This window comes from Dreissena polymorpha, chromosome 4, assembly GCF_020536995.1.
Source record: "Dreissena polymorpha isolate Duluth1 chromosome 4, UMN_Dpol_1.0, whole genome shotgun sequence".
NCBI classification, from domain to species: Eukaryota; Metazoa; Mollusca; class Bivalvia; order Myida; family Dreissenidae; genus Dreissena; species Dreissena polymorpha.
In genome coordinates this window covers 139149640-139172364 of record NC_068358.1, presented here as the reverse complement: position 1 = coordinate 139172364, position 22725 = coordinate 139149640, and the positions used below count along the sequence as shown (strand labels likewise).

The 22725-nt window shown below is 35.4% G+C and overlaps 2 protein-coding genes across 4 annotated transcripts in view; one reads left to right on the top strand and one right to left on the bottom strand.

The window, feature by feature from the left end:
• The window catches only part of LOC127876904 (high affinity cAMP-specific and IBMX-insensitive 3',5'-cyclic phosphodiesterase 8B-like), a 406208-nt gene that overhangs the window by 113585 nt on the left and 269898 nt on the right, over window positions 1-22725 (bottom strand). The window lies entirely within an intron of this gene.
• Window positions 1-22725, top strand: part of LOC127876905 (high affinity cAMP-specific and IBMX-insensitive 3',5'-cyclic phosphodiesterase 8B-like) — a 140868-nt gene that overhangs the window by 69970 nt on the left and 48173 nt on the right. For both annotated transcript variants that reach the window (XM_052422412.1, XM_052422411.1), the window contains exons 5-6: window positions 982-1042; window positions 20215-20382. In XM_052422412.1, the coding sequence (XP_052278372.1) occupies window positions 982-1042; window positions 20215-20382 (229 nt within the window). The remainder of the gene's footprint in view (window positions 1-981; window positions 1043-20214; window positions 20383-22725) is intronic.

Genomic DNA, 22725 nt, shown 5'->3' with positions numbered 1-22725 from the left:
GAATAACATTATTACATAGAAATAAAATTATCTTATTTGAAGGGTCTTTATTTATAATTAGTTATAGAAATGATTTTATTTTACATTCATTAATTCATGCTAATGCTTAAATTTTTTTAGGTTTCAAATAAGCAACATGTACTCTGACACGCAAAACAATATATATAAAATTAAACATTATAAATTAATTTATGGCATTGAATAATTCATCTAAAAATTTGCTATCTATCCGTGTTGAATCCGCAGATTTCAGTGGTAATTTACAACTGGCAACAGATGCTGTTGTTTAGTTCACACCTTGAGGTGAGCCATGAGTGAATGGTTCTGAACAATTAACACTTGAGGCCCAATAATCAACTGACTTGGGAATAAACAAGTTGTTGATAATGAACACTGAAAGATAACATCAGCCCAGAAAGTAGGTCCGTTCTGTTCAGTGGATAAAATTGCAAGAAAACAATTATTATTTACGTATTTTATGTTGTGTTTGTTGTATATAATTTAAAGAGAGTATTCATCATTTACTGTTTTATAGTGCTCTTTCATATATTGTGTGTTTAAAAAAAAAAAATATTTATGAAGTAAAAAAAGTCCTTTGTTATAAGTTTTAATTGCATAGTATTTTTAAATACATTGCAAGGTTATTTATTTTACCCAAGTTTTATTGTGTAAAGAATGCATCTATTTTGTACTGTCTGCCAAATAGATATAGTTCAGCAAAGAGATTATTCAATATGGCTGGCAAAGCAGCAGTCTGCAAAAAGGAGTGTGTTTCCTGAGTAGCAATATCTGCCAAATAAAAACTGTAGTTGTTACATTTTCCAAAAATAATTATGATTATTTTACCATACAACTATGCCTAAAATAGTCTTGCAAACATAATTTTGGGGGTCCATATTTATAGAAAGCAATAAATGTAGTGCATGGAAATAGTAAATGTGTTGGGGAATAATTAGTATGTTGGTATTTTGTTTCTTTCAGCATCCATACAGATAAAGAGGAGCCCTCCATATTACCTCTGCTGAAAGCCGGGTTCAGCCGGGTAGGTACATAGGGACACCACCCAAAGAAACGAAAAAAATGAGCCTAGCTTTGGGAAAACCGGTTTTAATGCATGTGCGTTAAAAGTTTTCCCAGAACAGCCTAATCATGAACTATACTTTCCACTGAATTTTTTTTTCAGCTAAGAAGAGACTTCCTTCAAACTAAAAATACCATAAAAGCAGGAAGTGTTGCTCCAAATTAGCCAGATTTTATGAGCAGCATTAAAACTAGTTTTCGAAGAGAAAGGCTCAATATCATTATTGCAACAGTTGATTTGACTAAGTCAGGTTTTCCTTGTTATTTATCATGGTTTCCTTATTCACCACTGAATGGCTCTTCTGGCCAGTTAGGAACCATTCCTTCAAATATATTACGGTTTGTTCAGGGTGTGTTATCCCAGAAGAATAGAAATCAAAATGCAGCAAAGTCAAAGCTTATTCAATACTTGCCAAAATGTGTCATTTAATTGAGCCTCATCATGTGTCACATGCATCCCGTGAAGCTACAGACCAGCCTGCACATGCAGCCCATGTAGCTACAGACCAGCCTGCACATGCAGCCCATGTAGCTACAGACCAGCCTGCCTTGTGTCACATGCAGCCCATGTAGCTACAGACCAGCCTGCACAGTCTGGTCTGGAGCTGCCCTGCCTGCTAAGCTAGCCGAATATGCTATAAGACCCATTTTTGCATTACACAACCCCATTGTGTCAGTGTTGATAGATAAACAACACTTAGATACCCCGTTTTTACAAACTCATCAATGTTGAAAATAAAGTTACTTACTACAGTATCTTACTTCGCTAATAAGTCATTATATGTAAGATAACTTTTCTTTAAGGATAGTGTGCTCTGCATTAATTTTAAGCTCTCAAAACAAGACAAATCACAAGTTAACTATGCATCTTATGAAATTGACATTGAAAAATGTAAAAAATTGAGTTAAAAGGCTATATTGAAAGAAACAAAAACCTTGAACACTGTTTTTAATTTCACTGATATTAATGCCTCATATTGTGAAAAGACATAAGCCTATGTTGATATTGTTGTTATTGTTGTTGGCTTTCTCTTGTTGAGGCATGTTAGCCATGCATTGCATAGCTTGCAATAGAAACTGCAGTAAACATAGGGATGAATGAGGATAACCATGTATGTCTGTCAGATAGAGGTTATGTTAGTAATCACAATCATGTTTCATCATCTATTCATGAACCACTGTATGTATTTATTAGGACTGCCAGATTAACTCGAGAAGCCAATATATTAAATAGCTACTAGAAACTTGTAAAAAGTTACAAACAAAGCTATTCACGTTTCCAGTAAAAGATTATTTGGTATGGGATAGTTCTAAGCAAATGGCAAAATATTTGGTTAGAATGTTGTTTCTTTGCACAACAAGTCTATATTAAGCTCCATTGCACTAAACTTTGCTGATTTACATTCAGTCCAAGTCACATACGCCTACACTGCTTTTGGATGATGTCGGTCAGATTATTCCTGAAAATGTGGAATTATAAGTTTAGATGGCCTGTCTATTGGAATTTTGCGAGACTTTGATGAGCAGAATTTTGATTGGGTGGCGATGATTGTTTGCATCTGTCGTTTTTGACATCATTCGGGATTACTTAGGATGACTGGCTGAATACTGTCGCATACTGTTCTTTCATTGCAATAAGGGATTTTTTTCTCCAAGGTAGTTGAACTTGTTAAGAAAAATCAACTTTGGATATTTTCAAAGTCATTTTGTTTAATGGCGTTTAAGGAGATCAGTGTTTTACTGGCTGTTGCTGGTAGTATCTTAATAATAATTTAGACATGGGGGTCTTAATGAATTTTCTTTAAACATAATGCAAATTTTCTTTAAATTTCTGTGACCTGTTTTATTAAAATGTTGCTTTATTTCGACTATTTAAAACCTTATAGATTTGTAAGTGAACATAATTTACCGAAAATACAAAAGTCTGTGAACAAATCCCTTAAATTATAAAAGCAACCCTTATACCCAGCATATTTGTGAACTATGAATCAGTTTTGTTTAGCTCATATGAGCACTATGTGCTCATGGAATGCTTTTACCATCAACTTGTGTCTGTTGTTATCCCCAGCCATAGGAGGAGGGATATTGTTTTGGCGTTGTCTGTCTGTCTGTCCGTCTGTCTTTCCGTCCGTCCGTCCGTCCAGAGTCATATTTTGGAAGTGCTTTGGCAAATTTCATTGAAACTTGGTATGAGTATATATATGGGTAAGAGGATGATGCACCCCAAACAGCATTGTACTACATCTGTTAATAACTGAGTTATTGCCCTTTGTATCTTGAAAAAATGCTTTTTAATATAAGCTTAGAGCTTTTTCTCTACTAACACATGAGCCAGAGCCATGAAACTTGCCATAGTTGTTCTCAATCATCTGAGGGTGCTTCACATTCAACACCCATTATCCTAGGGGCTAAAGTCAAGGTCACACATTGAGGTCAAAGGTAACAAATTTGATGAATTATCATTATTTAGTCATTCCTTTACTATGCATGAAGGGATTCTGTAATAACTGTCCACAATTGTTCTCCATTATCTAGCTGTGCGTCAAATATAAGATCCAGGTTGCTAGGGTGATGGTCAAAGTCACACACAAAGGTCATAATCACACATTTTTAGCTCAGCGTTTTCAGAGAAAACCCGAGTTATTGTCATAGCCAGCTCGCCGTCCGCCGTCTGCCGTCCGCATCATGCTAAAACCTTAATATTGGCTCTAAAATCAAAGTGCTTCCACCTACAACTTTGAAACTTCATATGTAGATGCACCTTGATGAGTTCTACACGCCACACCCATTTTGGGGTCACTAGGTCAAAGGTCAAGGTCACTGTGACCTCTCAAAAATTAAAAAAAATCTGACAAGCTTTCATTTATTCAAAACTGCACCCGTAGCCGAGCGTGGCACGCGTTATGCGGTGCTCTTGTTTTTAGCTGGAATGAGCACAAAATGCTCATTGAATGCTTTTAACATCAACTTGTTTCCGTTGTTCGTCATCCGTTTTGCATTGTCTGTCGTGGGTGGCAAACATTGAACTTGGGAATACTCTAAAGGTCACATTAATAGCCCAATCTTTAAAAATTTGTTCGCATGATATCTCTGAGAGTTTGAATCTGTGTAATGGGGAGTAAAAATAAGGTCACTATGTCAATTTAAAGAAAAAGCTTGTGAACGCTTTAGAAATGATATTTGTGTATACTCTTTACTACTCTTTTTAAGGACATTTGTTGTATTAATATCTCAGAGTTAACAAATGTATACAGTCCATTGAAAAACATGGCTGCGAGGTATTCTTATATGCCTATAGTGAATATCAAATTCTGAGCACTCCAGGAGTTACTAAATTTTTCAAAACCTTTGTTCTTATAATGTCTCTTCTGAGTTGCATAAAAATTTATATGCTAAATTGACTATCAAACAAGCTCCTCAAAGTTTTCAGGAGCCCATATTATGTATATAAAGATACATATTGATTACGAATGCGTCACTTCCCGTTTTTCATTTTACACTCCTATTGACACATATTGATCTTTCAGAAAATCGCAAGAAGTTCAATAATGAACCCTGCAGATTTCTACTCTTGCTTTACAACTTTTCAGCAGCTGAGGCTAAATATTAATAAAGCATTGAAGAGTTCTCTGTAGAAAACATAATTAATAATCAACAGGTAGGGTCCAATTTGCATTTAAAATAATATGGTTTGCCATGGGTCTCAAACATCTCTATTGTCTGCTACATCCTTACTGCATCAGTGCTTTGATAATATCCCTATATCTTCATTGAAATCCAATCATGAATAACAGCTGATCACGCCGGGTATGCGGATACTTTGATAACAGATGGCACTTCGATACCAGATAACAACAAAACCCACGCGCAGGAGTTGAGTTCTTCAGCTTTTTTGCATTTGTGTTCTGTTCATTTGGTTTTTAGACATGTAACATTGTTTGGTTGATTAATGGTATAGTACTTCGTATTGCGGAGCAAGAAAGTCGCGGAAAAAAACAGTGGATTATAAAAAAAGAGATAACATTTCATCGATAATCGTCATAAATTCGACGATCAGTACGTATTTCAACAAAATAAAAATACTTGGAAATAAATCAAGAACTTGCCAACTGATCGAAATAAAAGATCAATATGTCCATTAATGTTACAATATGTTAAATTTTAGTTGAATAATGTATTTGAGGAAATTCAAATGTTTTAAGAGTCGGATGCCAAATTTTCATGGACCCTTCTTTTACCGATCATCTCAAAGACAATGGCACTTCGATTCCAGATGATTCGACACTTTTTACCAGATATTACACACTCTATTTAGTGAATCTGAAATCTGAAATGCAGAATTTGCTGTGGAATACTGCTATAGTAAGGAGGCAATAAATAAAAATGTATGTACTGACGTAAATTAAAAACGAATTACCGAAACATGTTCTTATCCCTTTGGAATAGAATATGATAATACAAGGGAAAGGGAAGTGTAAAGCACAATATAAAGGGAGTTTTCCTATCTCTTTTAAATTTTGTGGCTACGCATTAGTATCGCCTTCATGATGCGATTCTAATGAGCACCAATGACAAAAGATTTTCTAGAGTCCTGCTATAAGTTCAATTGAACACAGTCGTGTTGATCCACATGATCCGTTGTATTTTCAATTCTCTTTTTATGTCCCCCACTATAGTAGTGGGGGACATATTGTTTTTGCCCTGTCTGTCTGTTGGTCTGTTGGTCTGTTTGGCCCAACTTTAACATTTTGCAATAACTTTTGCTATATTGAAGATAGCAACTTGATATTTGGCATGCATGTGTATCTCATGAAGCTGCACATTTTGAGTGGTGAAAGGTCAAGGTCAAGGTCATCCTTCAAGGTCAGAGGTCAAATATATGTGGCCCAAATCGCTCATTTTATGAATACTTTTGCAATATTGAAGATAGCAACTTGATATTTGGCATGCATGTGTATCTCATGGAGCTGCACATTTTGAGTGGTGAAAGGTCAAGGTCAAGGTCATCCTTCAAGGTCAGAGGTCAAATATATGTGGCCCAAATCGCTTATTTTATGAATACTTTTGCAATTTTGAAGATAGCAACTTGATATTTGGCATGCATGTGTATCTCATGGAGCTGCACATTTTGAGTGGTAAAAGGTCATGGTCAAGGTCATCCTTCACAAAGTCAAGGTCATCCTCCAAGGTCAAACGTCATATAGGGGGACATTGTGTTTCACAAACGCATCTTGTTTTAATTCTCAATTTACCACTTAAAAACATGTTTATTATTTAGACAATTATTTTCGGTCGTCACTTGAAATATATTACTTCAGAAATAAGCATTTGAATCTTATTAGCTCATCTATTTTTTGAAAAAAAATTATGAGCTATTGTCATTACCTTGTCGTTGGCGTCCGGTTAAGTTTTGCGTTTAGGTCCACTTTTCTCAGAAAGTATCAATGCTATTGCATTCAAACTTGGTACACTTACTTACTATCATGAGGGGACTGGGCAGGCAAAGTTAGATAACTCTGGCATGCATTTTGACAGAATCATATGCCCTTTTTATACTTAGAAAATTGAAAATTTTGGTTAAGTTTTGTGTTTAGGTCCATTTTATTCCTTAAGTATCAAAGCTATTGCTTTCATACTTGCAATACTTACTAACTATCATAAGGGGACTGTGCAGGCAAAGTTATGTAACTCTGACTGGCATTTTGACAGAATTATGTGCCCTTTTTATACTTAGAAAATTGAAAATTTGGTTAAGTTTTGTGTTTAGGTCCACTTTATTCCTACAGTATCAAAGCTATTGCTTTCATACTTGCAACACTTATTAACTATCATAAGGGGACTGTGCAGGCAAAGTTATGTAACTCGACTGGCATTTGGACGGAATTATGGGCCCTTTATACTTAGTAAATTGAAAATTTGGTTAAGTTTTGTGTTTTGGTCCACTTTACCCCTAAAGTATCATAAATATTGCTTTCATACTAGGAACACTCGCAAACTATCATAAGGGGACAGTAAAAGGACAACCTGCATAACTCTGGTTGTGATTTTTACGGAATTATGGCCCTTTTTTGACTTAGTAACTTTGAATATATGGTTACATTTTGTGTTTTGATGCACTTTACTTCTAAAGTATCAAGGCTATTGCTTTCAAACTTTAAATACTTTCATGCTATCATGAGGTTACTGTACCTGGCAAATTGAATTTTACCTTGACCTTTGAATGACCTTGACTCTCAAGGTCAAATTATTAAATTTTGCTAAAATTGCCATAACTTCTTTATTTATGATTAGATTTGATTGATACTTTGACAAAACTACTCTTACCTGACATACGACAATAGACTCCATCCAAACCATCCTCCATGCCCTCCCCCCCCCCAATTTTTTTTTGTTGAAACGGTTAAAAAACACAAATATTTATTTTTATTATTTTATTTTTGAAATACCGTCCAACCATCGCACCCAAAAATCCCCTCCCCACCACCCCCCCCCCCCCCTAAATTTTTTTTTTTTTTTTTAAGATCATCTCACAAATGACCACCACACCCTCACACTATACCCCCCCCCCCCATCCCCCCCCCCAAAAAAAAATAATTTTTATTTTGCATTTTTTTTCCGCATTTTTGGAAGATAATGTTATAAATGTCCACACCCACACACTATACACCCCTCTTCACTCCTCCCCTCCCTCCTTTGTGATTGAAATTGAGCGTCCCTTCACCTTTAAAAAGAAAATAGATGAGCGGTCTGCACCCGCAAGGCGATGCTCTTGTTTTAAATTTGCACTTATAATATTAATTATATAAATTAATAGTAATAAGATTTTCGAAAACGAACAACACCATTGGTTATATTTTACTTGTATATGCAATTATGTTATACATAGATTCCCAATGTGTCGAGCTTGACAATGCAAATTGATTCATACTTCAAAATGTTTGGTAAGAATAGCGATAATATACATAAATGCATTTCAGGTAGAAGATAAAACTTGGTTATCAGAGTGCCCAATTTGTTGATAGTCTCTGTTATCAGAAGTGCTGGGGAAAAAAACCCTACCATTCTTCCGTGATGTTTTTCTTTGCAATAGAAAATGATACACCATTTATAAACTCGACCAGGCGCCTTGTCTAAAAAACTTATCTTTATGATATAACTTTAAAAAAAAACTTATGAACTTACCTCTCGCGTGTTGCTTTTTATGTTATCTGGTATCGAAGTGCCATCTGTTATCAAAGTATCCGCATGCCCAGCATGCTGATGTATACCGATATATAAAGCGGATTGCATTGGAAGGGAAGAAAAAAATGGCTTAGGCAGTCCATATATTCTATGATCGATCGATGAATTAATAACTTAAAAACATGTATTGAATATCAGAGCTGTATTAAAACGCACAGCGATGCCAAATGAAATAGTTTATTATGCAGGCATCAAAGACTTAGAAGATTAATAGGGTTGATAAAAGGTGTAGATAGGTGGCAAGAGATATCAATTTCATAGAGTGTGAGGCATTATACACATGTTTTGTGTATTGAAGATAAATGATCATTGGGTGACTGGGGCAGTAGTGGGTAGATGACGTGGTCTGCAACCATGGAAATGGTTCCAAAAATTGGGACATAATGAAAAATTAGAGCTTTAATTTCATTTTGATATGCTTAATTAATCTCAATTTTTAGTTGCTTGCTTTGTGAGGCATTTCTCTTTATTGTTTGATTTACATTTTGAAATTATGATTGAGTTATCTTGCACATTTTTTGGGACGTCTTTTCTTCTTGCACAAAATGCCATCTTGAAGCTTGTTTTATTCTCTTTTTGATCATGGTATAATGTGACAAGCTCAACATATCACTCATGTGATATATACATCAGACTATTTTGTATAATTCTAATAACTAGTCACTAATCCTATTGTATTTCTGATGTATTTTGCGTAATACTGTAAGCTCCGAGATCCAGTAAATCCAGCACTAGTTTGTGAATCTATTGATCCAATATTTATTGCGGAATAGCCAGAAAAATATAATTGATAGGCATAGTCTAGCTTGACACTTGTTCGTTAATATCTGACGTATTTGCATTTTGTGACATATCACCGAGAGCAGATATTTGGTAATCTATTTTCTCGATTCCATGACATGACTTTGAAGGAATTTATTCATTTTCTTGTCAGTGGATGGTTTTGCCAACATTTCAATCAATACAGCTCCTGGCTCTGAGCAAATCTTGTTAGTCGTTGATGTCATAAGGAAAGACATTGTATACCGTCTATCTGGTAAATTGCATATTGGAATAATTGCCAAGGAACCCAGAAGATGACAGCGTTTTTTTTTATATATCTGCAGACATTTTTTTGCTGGTTTGATGTTTAATAATTTTATTCATAAAATGGAATGCTCTGATATCTTTGGCATGTTAGGAGAAAAACTTTGTTAATTGGCCAATTTGCTTAGTTACAACATTTGGTAATATTTGCTATAATTAGGATAGAAAAGAAATTGATATTTATTTTACTATGGGTAAAGTGGTTTATAATTAAGTGTGAAAAAGTGTAAAATGAATAATCATGATGAAACTTATGAAGATTGTTTTTCTTAACAATACCTTGGACATTAGTAGGAAGGTGTGTCACTTTGTCCACACACTAGGTCACTGGGTCAAACTTATAAAAAACACTAGTTGTAGAAGCTGTAGAAGCCACATTTAACCCATTTATGCCTAGTGGACTCTCCCATCCTTCTAAATTGGATTAATTTATTTCCAAAATTAGGGATGTCTAGTATATTTATTTCTATATTTAGAATATTTCTCACAGAAATTGCTTTAAGCAAACAGCGCAGACCCAGATGAGACGCCGCATCATGTGGCGTCTCATTTGGGTCTACGCTGTTTGCCAAGGCCTTTTTTTCTAGACGCTAGGCATAAATGGGTTAAGATTCAATCTCAATAAAACCGAGTCAGCATTTTCATCTTGACACTATTTAGTTAGAAAAACCTTGTTACCCCTCTAGAAGCAACATTTTTGATTCAATATTGATAACACTTATAATATTATGTCTAGCAACACTGACAGTGGTTTCACTCATCTTCACCATCCAAAAGTCATGTTTGTAAGGCAAAGGAAAGGACATAATAACCATACAAGACAGGACAATAAAAATGACTACTTAGATTATAAAGCCATGAAGTATATGCAGATATTTAAGTTATTGATTTTATCAATTAACTTGTAAAATATGGATTTACTGATAATGAATATTGTATGAAGTGCTAGTGTAAAAAAAAAAATCAATTGATTTAGAGAACCAGAATTTATTTAAATAAGTGAATGACATGAACATGCATAATTTTTATTCCCCCCTTCGAAGAAGAGGGGGTATATTGCTTTGCACATGTCGGTCTGTCGGTCGGTCTGTCGGTCGGTCCGTCCACCAGGTGGTTTCCGGATGATAACTCAAGAACGCTTGGGGCTAGGATCATGAAACTTCATAGTTACATTGATCATGACTCGCAGATGACCCCTATTGATTTTCAGGTCACTAGGTCAAAGGTCAAGGTCATGGTGACCCGAAATAGTGAAATGGTTTCTGGATGATAACTCAAGAACACTTATGCCTAGGATCATGAAACTTCATAGGTACATTGATCATGACTCGCAGATGACCCCTATCGATTTTCAGGTCACTAGGTCAAAGGTCAAGGTCACGGTGACCGGAAATAGTAAAATGGTTTCCGAATGATAACTCAAGAACGCTTATGCCTAGGATCATGAACAGTGCTCCAGCTAGGCCTAAATCGAAGGGTGCCGCGCCCTGCCCTCCCGAACCTCCGCCCTGCCCCCCCTGAACCTCCGCCCCCCCCCCCCCCCCCCCCCTCCAAAAAAAAAAATTTTTTTTTTTTTTTTACATATGATAATTCATAAATCTCTTATAACATTGTAATTAGTTTAATCCTCATTGTAGACATTATATTTGAATGGTTTAAACATGGGAATAATACAATTATTTATAACATATAAATTAACATGCAATAGGAAGCATTCCAGAAAGAACCGCGCGCTCAAACGTGCCCTTTTGACAAAATACTGCGCATCGAAAGTGCTCTTTTGACAACATACTGCGCGTCGAAAGTGCCCTTTTGACAAAAAAGCCCCCCTGCCCTTTTCAAATCCTAGCTGGAGCACTGATGAAACTTCATAGGTACATTGATCATGACTCGCAGATGACCCCTAATGATTTTCAGGTCACTAGGTCAAAGGTCAAGGTCATGGTGACCGGAAATAGTAAAATGGTTTCCGGATGATAACTCAAGAACGCTTATGGTTAGGATCATGAAACTTCATAGGTAAATTGATCATGACTGGCAGATGACCCCTATTGATTTTCAGGTCACTAGGTCAAAGGTCAAGGGCAAGGTGACCCGAAATAGTAAAATGGTTTCTGGATGATAACTCAAGAATGCTTATGCCTAGGATCATGAAACTTGATAGGTAGATTGATCATGACTCGCAGATGACCCCTATTGATTTTGAGGTCACTAGGTCAAAGGTCAAGGTCACGGTGACCCGAAATAGTAAAATGGTTTGCAGATGATAACTCAAGAACGCTTATGCCTAGGATCATGAAACTTGATAGGTACATTGATCATGACTGGCAGATGACCCCTATTGATTTTCAGGTCACTAGGTCAAAGGTCAAGGTCACAGTGACCCAAAATAGTAAAATGGTTTCCCGATGATGACTCAAGAAAGCTTATGGCTAGGATCATGAAACTTCATAGGTACATTGATCATGACTTGCAGATGACCCCCATCAATTTTCAGGTCACTAGGTCAAAGGTCAAGGTCACATTGACAAAAAACATATTCACACAATGGCTGTCACTACAACTGAGAGCCCATATGGGGGGCGTGCATGTTTTACAAACAGCCCTTGTTAGTTTAGAATTGCATTTTACAAGGTTTGAAAGAGTGCATCATTTAGGATCAGTAGCGATGTAAAGTCATAAAACCTGCCATAATATTTTCTTAAGTCTGTTTGGCATGTTTTTTGTTGTTTGTTTGGTGGGAAAGAGAGCAAAAAGTTCTCTTTAAATATTCAGATCCTGTTACACAATATGAGTAATTGACAATGTTTTCTGTCACAATAACTTTTAGGCTGTTATCCTTACAGTTTTAAAATGATATTAAATATTCATAGCACCATAATGTTCATTGTATCTCTGCATTATGATTTATGCAAAGCATGTATGATAACACTGACATCCATCCAGGACATGCACTGATACTCATATTGCTTGTGATGTGGCCACAGCTATTGATACAATCCCATTATGATCCAGATTTTTATTCAGAACTGTTTTACAGTGTGACAGTTGTTTCTTGTGTGACAATCAGGTAGTATTTTTTTGTGTGACAGTCAGGTAGTAGTTTTGTGTGTGACAGCCAGGTAGTAGTTTCCTGTGTGACAGTCAGGTAGTAGTTTCTTGTGTGACAGTAAGGTAGTAGTTTCTTGTGTGACAGTCAGGTAGTAGTTTCTTGTGTGACAGTCAGGTAGTAGTTTCGTGTGACAGTCAGGTAGTAGTTTCTTGTGTGACAGTAAGGTAGTAGTTTCTTGTGTGAAGTCAGGTAGTAGTTTCTTGTGTGACAGTAAGGTAGTTTAAGTTTCTTGCGTGACAGTCAGGTAGTAGTTTTTGTGTGACAGTCAGGTAGTTGTTTCTTGTGTGACAGTAAGGTAGTAGTTTCCAGTGTGACAGTAAGGTAGTAGTTTATTGTGTGACAGTAAGGTAGTAGTTTCTTGTGTGACAGTCAGGTAGTAGTTTCTTGTGTGACAGTAAGGTAGTAGTTTCTTGTGTGACAGTCAGGTAGTAGTTTCTTCTGTGACAGTCAGGTAGTAGTTTCTTGTGTGACAGTAAAGTAGTAGTTTTTTGTGTGACAGTCAGGTTGTAGTTTCCAGTGTGACAGTCAGGTAGTAGTTTCTTGTGTGACAGTAAGATAGTAGTTTCTTGTGTGACAGTCAGATAGTAGTTTCCTGTGTGACAGTCAGGTAGTAGTTTCTTGTGTGACAGTAAGGTAGTAGTTTTGTGTGTGACAGTCAGGTAGTAGTTTCTTGTGTGACATTAAGAAGGTAGTTGATTGTGTGACAGAACGGTAGTAGTTTCCAGTGTGACAGTCAGGTAGTAGTTTCTTGTGTGACAGTAAGGTAGTAGTTTCTTATGTGACAGTCAGATAGTAGTTTTCAGTGTGACATTAAGGTATTTGTATCTTGTGTGATAGTGAGGTAGAAGTTTCCAGTTTGACAGTAAGGTAGTAGTTTATTGTGTGACAGTAAGGTAGTAGTTTCCAGTGGGACAGTAAGGTAGTAGTATCTTGTGTTATAGTAAGGTAGAAGTTTTTATTTGATCGTAAGGTAGAAGTTTCCAATTTGATTGTGTGGTAGTAGTTTTCTATTAAATGCCTCTTCAGAAAGTTACAAGTATTTTCCATAGTGCATGCTTAATGCAAAATTAACAATCATTGATTATCTTGTTCACCTAGTTTGCTTTGATTTTGTTTATCTACTTGTAAATTTGAATTATTAATATAATTTTAGGTCTTAATGAGTTTTATGTACTTCATCTTACATGATCTTTATCAAATGATGATGGATGGTCCTATATGATAGAGAATGATTTAATCTGGGAAGGGGGTAAAATATACATGCCAATTTCACTGTATTTACACATTAATGCCATTCATATTTATCTATTTCTATTATAAGTGTATGTCCTCATAAAAGCTTCATGGAATGGCAAATGCACCTGAAATTGCATTGAAACAGAACAGCTGATAAACATTGTATCTTATCGAATGTATTTTATTAAAGCCATGAATGTAGAGCATATATGTACAAGAAGAGTTGTATCTCATAACCTTTGATCACAATCCATAAAGTATAAACATTAAATACTGAATATTGTGATTTAGTTTACAATATAAGATAACTCATATTATGTTGCTGGATAAAATTTGTTGGATTTAGTTATGGTTTTGATGATGTTTTAATTAAGTTGCTTCGAATAAATCGTGCAGTATCATACATCATTTGAAACCTAAATATCATGAGAATAAACACATATTGAATGTAAAGTACTTTTCATTTAAATAATCATTAATTAAATATGCTCAAATTGAGTGGGCCAGTTGTTAAAAGATTTACATTAATACATTTTTTATTGTTATTTCCGCATGCATTTCCAGAATTCTGTAGAATAAATTATGAAAGCATAAAGCCTCCATTAATTCCATTTTAAAAATTATAAAAAATATGTCCCCTGTTGTACTATTCATGCTTTCACGCAATCTGAGGACTTTTTTCAATATTTCATCAAGCTGTCATGCAAGTTGAACACTTTTTCAATATTTCATCATTAAATACACATTAATTATCAGTCTTTAATGTCATTTGAAAGCATTTTTTTAGTTTAAAAGATGTCTGATTCATTGATAGGGTAATGATGATATGTTGCGTTACCTTGGGGGTTATTGAACTTTGAATACAGAGCTGTTTTTTGTATTTTTCATATTTTACACTTGTTGGTGCATTGTTTGGTCATTCTGCTTAGCACACAGGTCATGAAGTATTGAGCTGGATGTACTTGTTCACAGATGTTCATATTTTGATCTTATACCTATGCTCATTGTGATCTTTCAGAATACTTAGTTTTCCTTGTTTTTTTGTCTGTCAGTCAGTGTGTTACTGTGTGAACTTTTTATGCCCCCTAAGGAGGGCACATAGTGATCAGACTGTCCGTCGGTCCGTCTGTCCATCTGTCAGTCACACTTTGCGTTTAGGTTTGGAAAAAAGCTCATAACTTCTATGTCGCTTCAGATAGCAATTTCATATTTGGCATGCATCTGTATATGGACAAGGACTTTCCATACACACAGAAATTTTGACCCCTGTTACCTTGACCTTGAACTTAGAGTCTGCGTTTAGGTTTTGAAATCTGTGTTTAGGTTTCGAAAAAAGCTCATAACTTCTATCAAGCGTTTATAGGGGGCATATGTCATCCTATGGTGACAGCTCTTGTTTCGAACTACTTCTCCTCTTGATAGGCTTGGTAGATTTATAATAAACCTAATAGTTGAATGCCCATGGTGAACATCTTTCAAAGTTGTTATAATATTTTACTCCATGGCATATTGTTACAACGGCCAACCTAATTTAAAAGGTTGAACAAGAATGACTTTGCGGTGGCAAAGTTGATATGGGAATGAACCCATAGTTGCCAGGAGTCTGAGGGCATTTTTCCTCATCTGGCTATAATAAAACCTTGTTAACAGTCTTAAAGTCCAATGATGTCATCATGAAAATATGTCTTGCAGAGAAGGTTTGTTATATTTCATACGGTGAATGACAAGACTATAATATTTTAAGTGTTCTTCTTATGAAACCCATTAAAATGTTGCATGTGATTAAAGAATTTCTGAAATTCAGAAACAATATTAAAATATGCATCCTTTAAAAGAATGGAATTGTAAAAGCTTTGTAACAAATTATGTTGATTTATATAACGTCTTCCTTGACAATGACACATTCATCATAAAAATGTTATTAATGATAAAAATACTGATTGCAGAATATTTTTTAAAAGCTTTCTTGTCAGTCATTTACACTTTGCCACACTATAAATGTGTACAAAGTGAAATATAGTGAGTGAAATTGTTGCAAAATAATTCTCCGAAATTCTTTATTGGTGAACCTTGTAAGATAAATGTATATAATTTCAATGTCAGGTGAAGAAATAACATGGAATCACTAAAAAAAAAATAAAAAAATTATTCTATGTTATAAAAAATGTAGATCACAAATGTGGCAAGGGCACCTGCACTATTTCAATGCCATTTTAAACTAAATCACTAGTTAAAGTAACTAATGAAACTTGCTTGGAACATTAAAAAATTTTCCTGTGATATCTGAAGTCTATCGTTAGTACCTCAGTCACAAATAGAGACCAGTCACCATCCAATCAGCGGACTACGAATGTTTATGCTCATCGGGCTGGCGCCCGGCTGATGCTCGCAGGGACACCAGGTCATTTTGTAGGATCTGGCGGCGTCCAGATTAATTTTAAGTCTCACTTAAAATTTTACCCGACGTCGGGCCTGCATTGGAATTGTATTGAGATTGAAAAAAGATGGGACGATCAATGCCCCGTTATAGCCCGGTGAGCGCCCAACATCAGATTCATTGTACGTGTATCAGCAAAAATCAAGGTATTCCAAGGGAAATATTTATTGGCCGGTGAACGTCAGATGACATGAAGGCCTCTTCACGATGACTGACGGACGCCTGACAGAGCTTGTCATGATACAAGTACAACAAATCCGAGCGACTGAGGTATTAAAGTGTGTCACTTATTGGACAGTGGGCATCTCTCTTTCGTGTCCAGTCTTTCAGTCACCTGGAGATCGCACACATCGGCTGACGACCGGATTATCGTGACGGAGGCATAAACCTTTCAAGAACAACCTACTCAGAACTATATAGTTCCTTGAGGTCTCAGTAGAACATGATAGGGTCTTTTATTCTACTAGTTCTTGTCTTTCTTCTTACATGTTTTTAAATAAACCAGTAATTGATTGAATATTAATTAAAACAAATGCTGTTTTGTTTAAGAGATTTAAGTGCACTCTTCTTCTGATATCAATGAGCAAACTATTTCCCGAAGACTTTGAAATAGATGCTAGTGGGTGTTTTTTAGTCCTCATCCTAAAACTACTGCAAGGGAGGAATAATTCAGAAATATACGGCTCTCCTCAGGGAGCAATATGATGAAGTATTATATTGCTTTTATATGTCTGAATGCAGTAAGCTGAAAGCTGTAAAACATTTGAAATTACTACATACTTTCTGATTGGATTAGTTTTATGTGTTGTGAAATCGTAAACCACATTTGGCAAATTGTTTGATGTCTCTCAGAATGTTCATTATATGGAAGAGGCTTGACAATGGGATCTCAAAATGAAAATTGATCCAGAATTTTTCAAGAAGAGTTAACTGTAGCAACTTAGTAGACATGATAAACTAGAAGATTTGAGGTATATTAAAACTGTTGCATTTGGTGGGGTTTATCGAAGTATCGCTTGCAAAGATTGCATTTAATTGACAAGTCTTTTATATCTGCAGAAAAATTGGACATGCATGCTTGGACATAAAATATTAGTTAAGAATATATTTAGCAAAGAACAGCAACACAACAACAAAAAATACAATATGATTTTAACAGTAGTTTAAAAATTGTGTATGAAGCTCACCTGAGCACAGCATACTAATATGGTATGCTTTTGTGATAACCTTTTGTCTGCGATGAGCCTTCAGTCCTTGATTGTCTATTGTCAACATTTGCATTGTTAACTCTTTCAGTGCTGGAACCGAATTTTGAAGGCCTTTGCAAACAGTTTGGATCCAGATGAGACGCCACAGAATGTGGCGTCTCATCAGGATCCAAACTGTTTGCTATTCGGATAGTATTATTTGAAAAAAATCGAATTTCTTTGCAATTATCAAAACTGGGTCATGTGGTGAAAAAAACTAGGTCACTTATACATATCAAATTGTGAAAAAGAAATTATATATGGGCCACATTTAGTACATAATGTTCAACAAACTTAATGTTGAGATTTTTTTCCAAATGATATTAGATTATTTGAAACTTGGTCATGTGGGTCAAAAACTAGGTCACAAGGTTGATTTAAAGTAAAAGCTTTTGAAAACTCTAAAAGTCACATTTGTTTGCACAATCTTCATGAAAGCCTAATTGTTCGGAATGTTTCTTCTAATTATTTCTCAAACAAATTAGATATTGTTCTTGTTCATGGCCATCATGAGACTGGGTAGTGTTCATGATTTTGCATAAAAAAATCATTTGAACTCTGTTTAGAAGTGCCAGTTTTGCACACTCATCATGAAACTCGCTCACACAATTAAAGCATTTGTTATATCTATATTGCAGATTTTGTTTGACAAACTTTTGAAAAGTAGGACGTTTATACAATTTCGCAAGCTTTTTTTTTCTTAGAACCACTCTTTTAAACAGTTTTGTGAGGTATTTATGGTAATCTTTATAATGAGTATTTGACATCAGCAACAATAGCTTCCATTCTTTATTCTACAGCAGTTTTTTTTGAGAGCTCAAATAATATATATTTTTTTATTTTAGGTTTGTATTTTAATGCAAAACTGTTCTTCAATGCTCCATTCCTGCATACATGCCATTCACTTCCTGATTTTAGTGGGACAGTCAAGGTTTTATTTTGTTTGTCCAGCTGTGGGTATTTTTAACCAGGTTTTCCGAAGGAAAAAACTGGTTATTAGATTGGCGAATGCGGGCGGGCTGGCTGGCTGGCGGGCTGGCGGGCTGGCTGGCTGGCTGGCGGGCTGGCGGGCTGGCGGAATAAGCTTGTCCGGGCCATAACTATGTCGTTCATTGTCAGATTTTAAAATCATTTGGCACATTTGTTCACCATCATTGGACGGTGTGTCGCGCGAAATAATTACGTCGATATCTCCAAGGTCAAGGTCACACTTTGAGTTCAAAGGTCAAAAATGGCCATAAATGAGCTTGTCCGAGCCATAACTATGTCGTTCATCGTCAGATTTTAAAATCATTTGGCACATTTGTTCACCGTCATTGGACGGTGTGTCGCGCGAAATAATTACGTCGATATCTCCAAGGTCAAGGTCACACTTTGAGTTCAAAGGTCAAAAATGGCCATAAATGAGCTTGTCCTGGCCATAACTATGTCATTCATTGTGAGATTTTAAAATCATTTGGCACATTTGTTCACCATCATGGGACGGTGTGTACCACGAAAGAATCACGTCAATATCTCCAATGTCAAGGTCGCCACGACTAAAAATAGATTTAAAAAAAAAAAAAACTTACAAAGGGGGTTAATTTTTTTTGGTCATTTCAAAAGTTCAGTTTGAGTTTTCTCCCTTTATCAGATTTTTTTTTCACAATGAAAACCTGGTTTTGTGACAATTTTGTCCCTTGTTGACATTTGTCCTGGCATTTGTAAAAAACAATGTTCAAAAATTTACCTTTAAATTTGCCATGGAAGCTCTCTTTGGCTAAAACTTACCATCCTTTATCCCTTTATTATCAACACTCAAATGGATAACAGTTTTGTTATCCCCGCCATAGGTGGAGGGATATTGTTTTGGCGTTGTCCGTCCATCCGTCTGTCTTTCCGTCCGTCTTTCTGTCCGTCCGTCCGGCACTTTTGTGTCCGGAGCCATATCTTGGAAGTGCTTTGGCGGATTTCATTGAAACTTGGTATGAGTATATATATGGATAAGAGGATGATGCACGCCAAATGGCATTGTACAACATCTGTTAATAACGAGGTTATGGCCCATTGTATCTTGAAAAAATGCTTTTGAGTGTCAAATATAACACTTTTGTGTCCAGAAGCGTATTGGCGGGGGATATCAATTCAACGTATTTGCTTGTTTGTTATACCTCATCAGCAATTTAATGGCAAATTCGTGATTTTATCAGGCACTCGGGCACATGTGTCTTGACAATTGGTCGAATTAAAGAACATTGCCCTATGTCCACTCATCTTCGCATGTTTAGTGGATGAATAAATTGCTGTCATGATATATATATATATATATAAGGGCTTCAGATAAGGGCACACACATTTCAAGTAATGGAGAACATGCATGGTACACCTGTATGGTTGTTTCTGGAAAATAGCAAATGTTTGTGTTCATAATATTCTTAAACACATTTATTGTTAATATATATTCAGAGTGAAATTTAGAGTGAGTAAGTGCTTAAATGACTACTGACTTAAGTAAAGATGAAATGAAAAATCATGTTTAGGTTTTAGACAGGGCAGTCCGGCTTTGAGGTGAAATGTTCTCACATAAGTTTTATTTAATGTCCTAATTTTGAACATAAAACTTATTATCTGTATAAAATTTCCAGAAATCATCTGTTATCTTAATTATTTGAAACTGCACTTTGTTTCTAGTTCTCATATTTTTGAAGAGCTGATTGCACAGGCTAATCTGGAACAACACTATACTCAAATGTATCAAAACCCTTTTCCACAGAGCTATGCTAATTTATTTTCAGCGATTCTTGGAGAGCTCCAACGTGGGCACATGTCTGAATGAGCTTCTGGTTTTGGAACACTCGGATGTGGTCACACGCCAGAAACTGTGCACATGCAGTGCGCTCTTCTCTGCCCTTGACTCCGTGAACGACTGTGTGGAGATCTCAAACCAGGACCACGAGATACAGGTGATTTTAGCAAGATATGCTCTTCACATTTTAAAATTATTAAAATATGTGCATCAATTTTGTTACATCCTGATTAAAATGATCATCATGTTAGCCGTATTTCAAAGATTGGTTTTAAACATTATTGGTCTTAATTGAGACATTTCATGACAACATGTTCTGGTTTTGGTTTTACCAAGATATTATTATTTCTGAAACATGATAGATTGTGTTTGTGAAATGGACACCATAACAAAACATTTGTATGCTCCCCGAAATAAAATTTCGGCGTAGCATATAGTTGCCAGTTTGTCCTTCCTTCCTTCCTTACTTCTGTCACTTTTGTTACAGTTTCTCATAGCACCTTCAATACTTAACCGATCTCTTTCATATTTGGCATGTAGGTACCTTGCATGGACCTCTACCTTTTGATGAGGTTTGAGGTCACTGGGGTCAAGGTCAAGGTCACTGAGGCTAATAATAGATTCTTCTGTCACACTTTTGTTACAGTTTCTCATAGCACCTTCAATACTTAACCCATCTCTTTCATATTTTTTATCATGGTCAACAAAAGCTGATTATATTTCAGGATATGGCTATGATAGGACAATGAGCATTACTACTGTCATAAAATGGTTGACCATATTCATGCAATTACCAAATAGCATAGGCTGTTCTGAGTATGATCTGGTTTTGTTGTCTTAATTACTATATTTAATGGAAACTAAGGTATTGAAAATGCAAATCATAGAAAAATCAGAATTTATTCTCCTTGGAAACTGTTTCTGAAATATTAGGTTCTTACGTAAATACAGATTTGTTCAGAAAACTATATTTTCACAATAATTGACTATAATTATCACTTAATTTGACAGTGTTAAATCAATCTTAAAAGAAGGTAATTGTATATGCGATTGTTTTGTTTATATAGTGTTGAAATACTGGTGAAAATGTAGAAAAAAAGTGTTAAGCTTGTTTAACTGAGTATCCTCACTACCAACATTCTCAACATTAATCTTCCACTTTTGAAATAATTTATATCTCGGCAGTTTAGGAGCCTGTGGATTTTTTATTTGCTTCAACTACAAAGTCTGATTATATGAATGACATTTCCTGCAAAACCTTTTCACCAGCCTGATCTATTTACCTGGAATGTAGCACAGGAAATCTTTTTTGAAGAATTTTGTGTGTTTGCTTTTTAATTATCCTGTGTAATACTTGGTTTAAATTATTTTAATATCAAGGTTTCATTTATTAGCTCAGCTGTTTTCGAGCTAGTTGTTAGCTCGTTGTCCGCCTTCTGCCGTCCGTGTCGTGCTTAAACCTTGACATTTGTCTCTTAAATCAAAGTGCTTCCACCTACAACTTTGAAACTTCATATGTAAATGCACCTTGATGACTTCTACACGGGACACCTATTTTTGGGTCACTTGGTCAAAGGTCAAGGTCACTGTGATCTCTAAAAAAATAAAAAAATAAAAATTCTGACAAGCTTTCATTTATTCAAAACTGCACAATCAGACAAGCGTTGGTACCCGTTATGCGGTGCTCTTGTTTCATTCTTCAAACAACAAATGATTTTGATCAGAAATGTAATTGGAAAATGCTATCATACTAAATAATTTAATTTTAGAAGGGAATCAGCTCTTAACTAAAAAGGTTTATTTTATTGAAAACTATTTTTTGTAAGAAATGTATTCAAGCACTATACAAATGTATGTTCTTATTTTTTGAATGAAATGGTTTCTTTCAGAAATTTTACTGACAATTTTATATAAAAAAGCACATTGAAATAGTTGTACATTTGATTTGGAAACACCCCTTTTGTGTGAGCTCATTGAATAAGTAACATTACCTGTAGTTTGATTTAAGTATTCTACAATTATTGCCTAGATGTTTTTAAAAATATGCATCATAAAATACATTTGGGAAGACATATAAATAGCTGTCATAATAATGGCTGCTGCATCTGAGTTCTTGTTGTATGCAGGAGCAAACTGAACTTCTAACAATTTCTGATGTTTGTCTGAACACATCAATTTGTTGCTCACATGTATTGGTAGCCTGGCTGTTTCATGCCTTTTCAAACAGCACTCTATAAAGTAGAGTCCCACAGGAAATGCTACTGTAGAGATCTATATATTAGAATCTTTGCATTTGACATGGGGTATTGTCAGAGAAGTGGATCTTTTGATGCAACTAATTTCCTCATTGTTGTGAAGTTATGCAAAACAGTTTTGGTTGACTGTGTTTGGAACTGCTTAACAATTGAAGTGCTTGTGTTCTTTTTAGTACAAAGGAACTCTTGAATAATTTGATCTGTGCAAGTGTCATGATATTAGTGTTTCTATAAAAAGCAAAACT